Source organism: Botryllus schlosseri, chromosome 14 (assembly GCF_051294905.1).
Source record: "Botryllus schlosseri isolate E-star chromosome 14, Bs_hap1, whole genome shotgun sequence".
NCBI lineage: Eukaryota > Metazoa > Chordata > Ascidiacea > Stolidobranchia > Styelidae > Botryllus > Botryllus schlosseri.
In genome coordinates, this window is record NC_137249.1 from 7,039,408 (window position 1) to 7,051,839 (window position 12,432).

The 12,432-nt window shown below is 40.5% G+C and overlaps 2 protein-coding genes across 2 annotated transcripts; both read right to left on the minus strand.

Annotated features, from left to right (window-relative positions):
• Positions 1-87: 87 nt before the first annotated feature.
• Positions 88-8,708, minus strand: LOC145456310 (fanconi-associated nuclease 1-like). The gene is made up of 14 exons (XM_080334386.1): positions 8,004-8,708; positions 5,396-5,569; positions 4,990-5,189; positions 4,781-4,902; positions 3,798-3,940; positions 3,589-3,738; positions 3,078-3,169; positions 2,772-3,021; positions 1,969-2,108; positions 1,777-1,900; positions 1,582-1,719; positions 1,114-1,215; positions 809-937; positions 88-427 (listed from the first exon to the last, which is right to left on the minus strand). Exons 1-14 carry the CDS (start codon positions 8,706-8,708, stop codon positions 296-298), a joined length of 2,601 nt encoding a protein of 866 aa, XP_080190512.1. The 3' UTR covers positions 88-295.
• Positions 8,709-8,820: 112 nt separating this feature from the next.
• Positions 8,821-10,942, minus strand: LOC145456313 (NEDD8-conjugating enzyme Ubc12-like). The gene has a single exon (XM_080334389.1). The coding sequence runs from the start codon at positions 10,596-10,598 to the stop codon at positions 10,050-10,052; it is 549 nt and encodes a 182-aa protein (XP_080190515.1). The 5' UTR covers positions 10,599-10,942; the 3' UTR covers positions 8,821-10,049.
• Between the last annotated feature and the right edge of the window lie 1,490 nt (positions 10,943-12,432).

Genomic DNA, 12,432 nt, shown 5'->3' on the forward strand with positions numbered 1-12,432 from the left:
ATGATCCGTGTTACCATTCTACTCTCTGGGTGGGAAAAACTATACTACTTAACTCATTAGGTCACATTAACTCGCGCCACAACAATCTGGCAAGAAGATGATTCATGTTGTCATGGCAAAAAAAAGTATGACAAAGTTATTCAAAAAATTAGGTAATCTCTCCCGTGTTCTAAAGCTGACATTTCGCTGACGAAGCTGTCATTTCTACTCATCGCCAGAAGACTCTTTAGCAACTGCGGTCATCTTTGAACTTTGGAACGTAGAACTCCCTTGATTATTTCATGGTCGGCAAGTGTCATGAAATCCTTTTGCCACCAACGCCAATAACCCTGCACACCTCGATAGTGGCGCCCAACGTGAGCAGCTCATCGATCCAGAGCTTTTGATTGGTTGATAGACGGTCTCCAGGTCCTTTAACCTCTACCAGCTGCAAAAACATTAAGAGCGGAGATTAATATGATCGGTGAATAGTGGAAATCACCATCTATGTCAGTTAGCCACATACCAACATTGTGACCGTACTCAAAGCTCACCCTGTCGATAAAGGCCATTGGTGAAAATAATTGGGCATAGCATATTAAGAATAGGATTAGTTTACTGGAATGAAAGCAGGTCATGACAATCTGAGTGAAATACCGAGAGCTGATTTCTGGGACATTTAGCCACATACCAATATTTATACTGTCGATAAAAGCCATTGGTGAAAATAAAGAATAGAATTAGCTACCTTGGGCAGGGCATAACAGCGTGAGTAAAGTAGCTGATTTCTCGTATAACTATCATAATAGTTTCGGGGTACGATTTATACCTTGTAAGTCTTGTTGCTTATGTTCCATACAACAAGATCTGGCAGCCCACTTCTCGTATGGCGAAGATCCTTACACAAACGACGGAAAATTCCGGATAACACTTTGCCACCAATGCATTTCACGAGTCCCTACGAAACAATAGAAACATCTAATCAAAGTCCAACAGCCACCATAATATCAACATATATGTAAAAGGAAATCCAAATTGCCATTTGTGTAGGAACCAGGATGATCTGTATGCATGTTGCAACGAATAGAAGCGTGCCTCACAAATAGTAGAGTGAAGAGATTTTACCGTACTCACCAAAGCTTCATCTATCGAAGTAAATCTTTCCCAATCCATACCAGAACAACTTTTCCCATACTCCATGTCCCACGTCGATGTGAAAATATCAATCACGGATGCCTTCGAAAAATACACCCAAACTCAGTACGGTATGACATTGAAAGAACGTGGACTTCAAACTCGGTGGTACCACTGATGGTCTCGCAGACCAGATGTCCAGGTCAGTGGAGACAGTGCCATCTGCCAATAATTATGCTATAACAATCGAATGCTGTATCCATCTGATCGCAAAAGTCTAAATATTAATAATGGCAGGGCACCAGAACCCCCTCAAAATCACAAAGCAATGTCAAAATCGGCTTTGCTCCGTACAATGGCATCGCAGTGAAACAATACAAGGTACAAGGTGGCAAACCCTTACACCAAGAACCCGAAATACTCATATTATCAAAAAGTGTAATCAGACTGCACAATGTGCGAGCATACCTTTGATTCCTCGCTGAAATCCTTGTCTTCCGCATCAAAGTCTTCTTCTGTGATGTCACAAATCTCACCCAGTCTCTCCTCGATAGTGTCCCGCCGATGAAGATAAAACCCGTCCGTGTGCAAGTCAAGCGGGTGGGCCTGCAAAGAGGAAGGTTTAAAAACACTCGTTTGAAAATGCGCAATCGAATCACATACTTGGTAAGAGGTTCTAAACACGTCCGGAATCCCAGCCATGAAAATGATATCCCACAGGAACAAACACAGCAACGTGGAAAACGTTCCTCCTTCGCCATGAATTCCGCAAGGGTAACCAAGTGATCTGATGAGAAACAGCGATCCATTTGTTGAAGAATGGGGCGTAGAGTGAGAAAAATGCATTCAAAGTACTTGTAATGGGACAAGGCTAGTTCCTCAACTGAACATAGCAGCGTCGATGAACTTTCGAGATTGTCACCTGGCACTTCGGCGACAAATCGCGATTTTCCGGTTTGCAGTTCCGTCGGTAATAAACAACCCGTGATTTCAACCTGAAATGCGATGATGGCCGCAATGTTAAAAACTGGAAAATTTCATGCTGCTGTGAAAAAGACACGAAATTGCTGCCTAGGAGAAAAGCCTGACATCGACAGTGCAAGATACATCCACATATATGACGCTGTCCGTGGACATACGGGTATCCGACATTGACCATGTGAATATTCGGCATGTGTGTTGAAGTTAGAGCTGGGTTATGTTGGGGTTAGTTTTTGTGTTGCGAAGTAACATTCTCGAGTGTAGCATGCTCAACTGCCGATATTCATTGTCACATAGTTTTTAAATATTGACAACCAGAAGACGCACACCGAACATCAATTTTGACACCCTATTTCGGGAATATCATTATTTAATGTAAGTCTGTTGTCTGTAGAAAGGGTTCCATTGTGATATTAATGATTCATTGAAGACTTTCAACTTTGTTGAATTAAACTAGACTAGATAACAGATTCATAACAGTAAGTTTGACTCTTAGTTCATGCAAGCCTGTATAGGACATAAAGAGGAATTGGGTTCAAACACAATTGTTACAATTCATTGAAAACATTCAACTCGACTGCAAACAAACATATAATGTGTGTATCTTACGATTTGAAACATCAAGTCAGCACAATAAGAAGGGGTGATTTATACACGAGAACATACAGTATACATACCACAGGAGCATGTCGTATTTCAAGGCGTTCGATAATGGGCTTCAGTTTCTCCTTGTACATGGTCGTCAACTGAGGCAACTTCTTCACAGATTTCGACGACAGAATCTTGCTCGCTCTCTCGGCCAGCGCCAATTTGTGCCCGACGCGAACGTCGCAATCTTCCAACGAATCGTGGATGATATTCATCGACTGTACCGGGTCTTTCAAATGCTGATCGGTATTCAGGGCGAGCCGTTCCCACCAATGTCCTCTGTTAATCCCGTATGTTAACATAGGTGGGATTACCACCAAATAGATTCATCATACCTTCTGGACCGACAGTACACCCTTTGATCGAGTAACTCTTTCAAAATCCCCACCGCATGGTGATAATTTTTCAGACGCTGCAAAATCTCAACCTGGACAGTGGACATGCGCAATTTTATCAATATTGAAGGGACTCTTGGAGATACAGAACTTCAATATAAAATCGAATAATATATTCATTGAAATGAACCCGACTATTTCCGGCTGACACTTGTCCATGCTATTGGTCAGCAACTGCTAGTAGAGATTTCAAAAGAACTTTGTCAATAAGCAATCGTATAACGTAACCAAATAAAACGTCACCGTCATAAAAATTCGTTCAGGTCAGGCCATTTGCTCGCCTCGATTAATCAAATTTCCACGACAGTGATGTCATATTTGGTTACAGGACTGTTTATATACAAAATTATTTTGAAATCTTATAATAATAGTTGATGTGCATCAGCCTAAAAATTTGGTACATCATAATATGAGTAATTTCAAATTTCAATCAACGGACGATAAGAAATACCTGGAGCGATCGTAACCTCGCGTAAACCCATGACGCAGTGAACGACCTCAAGAATTCCGGCAACCTTTCAGCATGGTGAATCGCTTCGCTATCATTCGTCTTCATGTCATAGTTGACCGAATTGGCATCTTCGCAGATAGCAGCAGCCTCCTAAATTACGCGAAAATCGTTCTCCTCAAGAGGACACATTTTAGACACGGTGAGCTTACTTCCCAGCGTCCAGACTCGACGCAAGCCATGACATCCATCTGAAACTGAAAGGCTGTCTCATATTGCAGTAGGTCGGTCCTCCGTTTGAATATGGATGTCTTCCGGTTGAGTTCGAATTGAGGATAACGCACCTTACCCATGCCTGATGAAACAATGAGTGATTGCTGGCCTTTGAATTACACCACATTGCTATGAATGCAGTAAAATCACAGTGACATTTGGGAAGACCATAGGATATGCAATGTAGGCTATACAGTACACAGTGATCATATCCAATTGAAGATGTTTCATGAGATCAGTGAACTAGTTAGCATTACCGGTTACTATCAATGACTTTTTGTAACACAACCAGCTGAGAAATGTCATATTTGTAATAGAAATGACAAAAAATGTGAATCAGACCACTGCGCACATGGCGAGGCGGTAGGTAATGAGGTAAATATACTTCTTCACAGTACTTTGGTCATTTTTGTCCACTTCCCAAACTTAATCCAGCGATATTGGTTTTAGACTAGGCCTACATCCATTTCCACTTCAACAGTTTTTCAAGCCAAATTACTAAATTTTCCCAATTTTTCGAATACGTTTGCGGTCATTGGTCACAATAATTTGCATGCGACACGTCAGCATGCGTTACTTGAGCACGTGGTTTAAAGTTAGGGTTGGGTTAGGGTAAATTTAGGGTTCACGGTTAAGGTTAGATTGAGGGTTACAATTACAAGGCACACGTTCAAGTGTCGCATGCTCAATTATCGTTTTCAATTGTCTGGCATGCTCACATGTCGGGCAACCATGTTTGCTCTGATCAAACGAGTGCCATAATCATAACTGCCAGACAATATAGTCACAGCAGCATGGCAACAGAATATCTGAGTTGCATGGAAATCAACGAATACATATAACTAGTAGCACCCAAGAGTCAAGTGAAGCAACACGAAGAAGGGAAGAACGGTATCGTCAGCAACCCACCACAATCCCTCACCTGCCATTAAAATTGCCGACAATTGTAGATGCCGTCCTTGCCCCATTGCATTTTTCGATCCTGTTAAGGTGCAATCCAATTCATCATCAATCCTCCGTGTGACATCGAAAACCAGGAGAACTCTGCCAGGGACATGTTCAAAATGAGATTGCAAATTCACCACGTTCGACCAATTGTCTGATGAATCAATTTGTCAAATAGTATCCAACCTGTTAAATGCTTTTCGTGGTGCAGTGGCCACTTTGTAGCACGGTCCGAGCGCGATGCAGGCCTTTTTAAGAACATTTGCCTGCAGTCCCAGCTTGTTCGACGTTGATTTCTTGGACAAGAACCCGGTGATCAAACTTTTCTGCTGTCTGCACATTTTACAAATCTCTTCACGTATTTTGCCCTTGTGCAAACCCGCAACCTAAAAGTTGGATATCAAGAAGGGTAAACATGATTCATAAACTGGTAATGTCATTTTGTTCAATGTCTGATTACTGACTCAGTACTAAGTCTAATAAATCCTTAATAATCGCTCAAACACACAAGGAACATTGATTTCTATATGCTACAAAACATCGGAATAAAAGTAACTGATTTTCATTTACATTGCATCACGATGCTACATACCGATATTTTGAATGACTTTGCCATATCTCTCAAGCTCTGTGCGGGCAATAGTCTGAGAACTTGATCCAAATCGAGGTCGCTACTTGTATCTTTGGTGAACGATAATAAAAATCCAGACATCCTCAAATATTCCAAAACTCTGTGGATGTCTGCCGCGATGTTGGGGTAGTTTATCTAAAAAAAAACACAAGTTTAAAGCATACGTTATCAGAAAATATTTGAGGCTACTATGATTTAACTTGAGTGACCCCTCTTGAGTCGAACAATTCACTCATAACAGAGGCAGTCAAATTAGTCACTGTTATACTCAAGTAGAAGTAGAAGTAACCCTATAGATTTCTACTCAGTTAAAAGTAGCGATTTTCAAGACTTGTCAAACACACTTCAAGTGGTAGTAGATACTGAAGGCCGGAAAATTACTCTAGTACTTTACCTAGTAGCCCTATATCAAATCGATGGGTTGCGTAGTTTTAGCACTTAATTGGGAGTTTGTACTTTCAAATTGCAGTGTACATCTTCGCGACTCACGCAAAATAACTAATGACACTTCAAATAATTGATACACAGGCTATTTTACGCAAAATAACTAATGACACTTCAAATAATTGATACAGGGGCTATTTTTCCCAGAAGTTACAATTTTAATTATAGAAGTGACGCAAATATATTCTGAATCTACCTTCTACTTCACAAAATCCAAAGTGTGAGAAGTGGAAGTAAGATAACCACACGAGTAAGTATTGCAAGTATGCAAAACTTAATCAAGTACTCGGAAAAAGTAGAAGTAGCCTACTTCTCAACTGAGATTCTATGCCTATAACTCAGAATTAGAGAGGGATAATCTGGGATATTTTAATGTATTTCGGTTAGTAGGCCTTATTCATAATATTTGTCGAGGCCAGACCTGTGAAATTATACATGAGGTGGCCAAAAGCAGGATGACCTTAGAGGAAAGAGATAATTACAGGTACCGTAAGAGTGTAAATTATATAAATTTAGGTTAACACGAAAATAAATTATATACCGCAGTGCACCTCGAGGATGGGCTACTGACAAACAACTTTCGGCACTTCTTCGATGGCAGTCAGAGATCGAAAAGTGTTCACCATGATCACCAATGAATGTTTTCCATAAACATGAATAAAAATTTATTAACGTCAAAATATATTGTTTTTGCGTTTGGAGAGGGTTAGGGTCAAAGTTGGGTTTTGGGTATCCCAAGATTAGGGTTGGAGTATTAGGGTGGGGGAGGGGGACATCAGGGTTGCGGGAGGGGGATATTAGGGTAGGGGTTAGGGGTCTATTAGGGTTGCGGGAGGGAGGATATTAGGGTAGGGGATATTAGGGTTGGGGAGGGGGATATTAGGGTTCGGGAGAGGGAGATTGGATGTGAGGGTAGGGTATCCCAAGATTAGGGTTGGGAGAATAATAGGGTTAGGGAGGGGGTATATTAGGGTTAGGTAAGGGGGATATTAGGGTTGGGGGAGGGGAATATTAGGGTTGGGGGAGAGGAATATTAGGGTTGGGGTTAGGGGGATATTAGGTTTGCGGGACGGAGTATATTAGGGTAGGGGGTTTAGGTTAAAATTTGGGGTTAGATTACCCCTAACCGGGGTTTAACCCACCTTCAATATCCCTTTCCCCCACCCTAATATCCGTCCCTCCAAAGGCACAAAAAAAAAATTTATTTTGACGTTTATAAATTTTTATTCGTGTTCATGCAAAACATTCATTGGTGATCATGGTGAACACTTTTCGATCTCTGACTGCCATCGAAGAAGCACCCAACTTTCCACTTAATCAAGAAGATAATTATTTGCTTTACTCACTACATGTTGCAGCCACAGATTTTCACAGCACATTCTGACCTTATACAGCATATGTGGCCGGGCATAAGAACCAGGAATTATCAATTTAGACTTGAAAAAGTTTGGCGTTTAAGCACCACGTGACATTATAAACCTTTACTTTATTCAAAATTTCCTCGCACAGTTTGCGTGAATGAAGTATTCAGTATTTTCTAGTCAAATTATGTCAAGTGGAGCGTGGAGTAGCATAAACACACACCATCTTTCTTATCAGACCATTCACAACAATATAACAAATACTTGCTAATCTAACTGCTATTTCACAGATATGAAATTATTGATTTACATCTGCGGCTGCGCTGTAGCCATTTTATGGTAACCTAGAGAAGCCTTTTATAGGCCTAATTTATGAAGTAGGGAGTCCGTATCATGATCAATCACAAGCAGCTTTGTTTAAGTCAAGTTGAATAGGCTAGATTTCAGAGCATTCAAATTACACATCCACTTATAGGTGGTCAGTGATGAAGTACTACCTTTACAAGTACTCAAGTAGTCCATTCTTCCTCAAGTATCGTAGTTATGATTTAGACTACTTTTACTTGTACTCAGGAGTGTTTAGTTTTTAGACAGAACTAGGCCTAGAATAATTAGAAATCGTTACTTCTACTTGAACTCAGGAACTTACGACATTACTCCTACTCGAGTACTTTGATGTGAGTAATGTTTGCGACCACTTCGATCATACGGCTTCAAGGCAGTTCAAACAACGAACTAATATATTAATCGTTGCTTTGCTTCACCTGCTCTTTCCGAAGCCACGCTGCCTTGCGATGGTACAAACGAACATACAATTTTTGTGCAGGTGAAGGCATACTTTTAAACTTTTCAATCCATTCCATGTCTTCGCTGCCTTCGAAAAGTGCTTTGTCTTCTGGAACTTCCAAGACAGTGTCGAGCACATGGCAAAAGTTGAGGTGGTAAAACGCAATCTTTCCACCATCGTCAGGAGTATCATCCTCAAGCTCGAAATTATCAAATGGCTCGCTTCCATCTACGGATGGCAATTCGCTTGCACTCTCAAGACTTCGATATGCTTCATCTTGGTGATCAGGAACAGAGACAGCACTACTCAAGGGACCTGTTTCACTTCCATTCTCCCCCCTATAGCTTGTACCCTTACATTGTCTTATATTTTTCAATTCAATGTTGTTTTCTCTATCACAAAGCATCTCACAGTCACTGCCATCGCTAGAGTTAATCACGATAGGTTCAGTATTCACAATGTTGCATAGTTTTTTGTCTGGCTTCTTATCGCTTCGTAAATGATTTGCTTTACGCTTTTGTGAAACTTTAGTGGAACGTGACGCATTATTTTGATTGCGTGTACTTCCATCCGAGACAGAAAAATAGTTCAAAATACTTGATTTTGAAGACGATTTGGCAAGATGAGCTTTTTTATAAGGCATTGTCAGACAAGATTTCTCAAGTGTCTGAACACTGTGCATTACATTATCCTTGTGATGCAAGCAGCATTCATGGTCGTATCATGTACCGAATCGCGTCCAACAAGCCAGATTCCGGACAGCATTATCTCGCCTTATGACAGAGACTATTCCATCTAATGATAGAAACAAACGATACCGGTAATTACATGAAGCATAATTGGTCAAATTTCAATGCATGCTCAATTGCTCATGCTCAACATGGGATCGAACAAATGTATACAGACAAAAGACGTTTAAAACATACGAACCAATGCATACAAGGGATTCCGAAGAATAAGTTTAATGAAAACAATTGTACAAGACGAGGTACAATCTGGAAAGTGTCTTGTCATCGATTTTAAATTGTCTGACTGTAGTTAACTCAATCTAACTTACTATTAACATATCTGCCTTCAGAGATTAAACTGATCCAAATTCTATTCAAATCAGTCATATTTCCATGACCACGATGAATGAGAAATCAACAGTTTCTTTGAAAGAATGTAAGTACATAAAAAGCTTGACATCAAACTACTGAAGTCAGAATTCACTCGATTATGATGCTAAAATGATGCAGGACTGCAGGAAGGCGATACGTGCCGTCAAATTAGTGCAGTTTTCAGAAAATTCCACAAGTATTATAAGCAATTACCATACGAAATATTTTAGAAAGGTTCGGTGTTTCTTGTTGTTAAAGTCACTCAATCTATTTAAGCATCATAACGAATCGATCAAATACCCAACAACTATTGCTGTGATAACTAAGCAGCTCACTGCAGATATAGGTACCGCATTCGCAAGTACACCACACGCACTTGGATTACCTCAATAGCCTTGATAAGTCAAGTATAAGACGGTGGTAAAAAGATATGCTTTCTACCACAATATTTTCTCATGTAATGTTGAAGTATGCGATGTGTACATACAATTTATTCACTGGATTGTTGATCGAAAGACAGAAATGAAACATTGATTATTGTGAATCCATAGCAATGGCTATGCCTGTAAATTATATCCATTTGTCAAAATGGAAATATTCAGGATGAGAAATTATCACAATGTGATATAGCTGAAAATAACATGAAATTGGGTGGCATCGGGACCCTTTTATCAACCGCATCAAGGTATCACCAATTTAGTGTGTCAATTCTCTATAGCTATATCCAATGCCAATTTTTTTCAAACCCTAGGTGACGGCATACAATGCAATCATTTGGCTGGTTGACAGACAATGATTGCTAAATTTGAAAAAACACACCAATATCGCTCTGCAGTCATGGAGCTAGGAATTTGACAATATAAATAGTAATCACATTCCAAAATTAGAATCGTGAAAACATTATCTGCTTCGACAATGTACGTTCATTTTAAACATCGGTCAAAATACGTACTACCAACATAGCCGCCTCTCATTGACTTGAAAACGTTTTGTTCAAAAACTCTCCGGTTCTTTGAAAGCATCTCGGCAGCCTCTTTATTCAAGGGGTCATCGGGGTTTGGCTCAAGAAATAAATATTGAAGGCCGTATATTACGGCATTGATGGTTAGCACTGGTTTCCAATCTTCGCGGAGTATGTTGAGGCACACGTTTCCTTCGAGATCAATATTAGGATGGTAAACCATGGTTTCACATTTCACTTTTGGCGGTTCGTGCGGGTATCCTTGGCTCACTTTGAAATTGAATGTAAATTTACCATGCTTGTAGAACCCTTCGTCTGGACAAATGACCAGTTTAAAATTAAGCAAATCATTCGGATCAGGGAATATTGTGTTACAGGTGGAGGGCAGTTGCAGTTCATTTAAATCTTTTGTTAACCTCAGTTGGGCAGCTGAAGCTTTCTTCCGGCCCGTCGACGGCCCACCACCGTCTTCATTCTTCTTTTGTTGTTTGAGGGAAAACAGCTTAATCATATTCAATTATATCCTCAAGGCGAATACACGCCTCCTAACAGAGTATTGATCGATTTTATAAAATACTTCACTACTGGTTCATGGTGGATCCAAACTTGATGATCTGGAAGAGTTCCGCAATTAGTTGACTATCTCTCGCAAAAACGGTAGCGGTGAAATTGGACACCCCACCTTAAAACAAAGCCCTTCTGTCAACTTGAAGTTGACCATAACTTTTCCAGTCATAAAAAATCTTAAAATCGTATGGTCCGTCAACGCGTTTGGATCATCACCAATTGATCACATCGATGTTGGCATCACAATCAATCAATCAGGTTTATTAATATTTTCGTCGTTTCAAAACATCACAAGACTGCGATACAATGAAAAGATAGGAAGGTGTCGAAACAACTTGGAGTAGCCTTTAATATCAGACAGCCACCTTAGCCTAGGCCAGGGCCGGCCAACCCGTGGCCCGCGAAAAGGTTTTGAGTGGCCCGCGAGGTAATTTCCGAAATTTCTAATATCATCAAAAATGGATTGCACAGATTGTGAACTTGCAAGGCAAACCAAAAATTTTATTAGTCTGGTTACGATAAGCGCCCAGCACGCAGGCGAACAGCGTTCGATTCCCGTCGGAGGTTTATCTGGGCTCCTCTTCCCCTGCCGTTGCCGTTCTTACGGCGACAAAAAAAGCCCAGAAAAAGACCCGACGAAAGAAAGCACTCACAATGAATGGAAAAGAACTAGTTGAAAGGGTCGCGGCTTCAAACAGATCAACATCGAAAAAGAATTGTGACATCGGGGACTCTAGGCCGAGGTGGATGTCAGAGTAAAGGATCGGTACTGATGCGTGTCGTTCTACATCCTCCTATCTGTTCACGACATCGCATTGTGTCTTATCGCATTGTACATTGTGTGTGACTTGTTCAGATAAAAATATAACCCAACCGTGCTATGTGTTATTGGTACATCTTCGTACACTACAATAAAGCAGAATAATTTGCGATAGATTTGTCAAAGGTAAAAATTTTCTACAAGCTTAGCTCAATATGTTGCCACTCGATTTCTTGTTTTTATTTATTGTTGCCCTTTTGTGAAAATGGAAGAACACCTAATGTATCAGATTGAGTCTAACTATAGAGACTGTAGTCTCTATAGTCTAACTATATTCGCGATTACGAGACAAAGTGTCGTTCAACATATGCGAACTTGCGTTTGCGCTCGCAGTAAGACCGTCGACTATGAAATCTATGGCACGAAATGATTGACGCATGTTGGTCTGAGCTTTCGATATATTGATGTGTCCATGCGCCGAATAGCCCAGTCCTCGCAAACTTAGCCCAGCGATATACAGCAGGCCCACAATATAGTCAAGTGACAATATTATTGACCTATAAACTTCAAAAGATTTTCGCGCGTCGCGCGGATATTGGCCCGCGCATAAGTTCGTCAATCGAATGTGGCCCTTTGGCCGAAAAGTTTGGCCAACCCTAGGCGAAGTAAAGAAGAGGCTGCACACTGAATGAAAAGTAATGCAGAGAATATAAGACGCAAGAGACAAAATGATGTGGCATGTGGCGGAGGGCGAGGTCGATGTAAGGTCGTGGTCCGGTAATCCTGAAGACTGGATAGTATTAATTTAGAATAAATTGCTTGTATTTCGACTTGAATGTATTGTCATGCGTCCTATATGTGAATCCCTTTCTCATTTGACATGAATTCAGCCGCGCGTATAGAAATGATATACGGTGTTATATATCATTGGCGTATAGGCTGAAACGACTCTAGCTCGGGGAAAGGGGTTTTCAAACCTATTTCCCCAGTAGATCTCAATGAAATTCGATACTAAAAG

Bases quoted from the DNA above. Each gene is read 5' to 3' on its own strand.
- LOC145456313 (XM_080334389.1), bottom strand. From the start codon at position 10,598: ATGATTAAGCTGTTTTCCCTCAAACAACAAAAGAAGAATGAAGACGGT.
- LOC145456310 (XM_080334386.1), bottom strand. From the start codon at position 8,708: ATGCACAGTGTTCAGACACTTGAGAAATCTTGTCTGACAATGCCTTAT. The intron at 5,570-8,003 runs GTGAAGCAAAGC...GTTTTTTTTTAG, and splicing joins CGTGGCTTCGGAAAGAGCAG to ATAAACTACCCCAACATCGC. The intron at 2,109-2,771 runs GTATGTATACTG...ATCGCATTTCAG, and splicing joins AAATACGACATGCTCCTGTG to GTTGAAATCACGGGTTGTTT.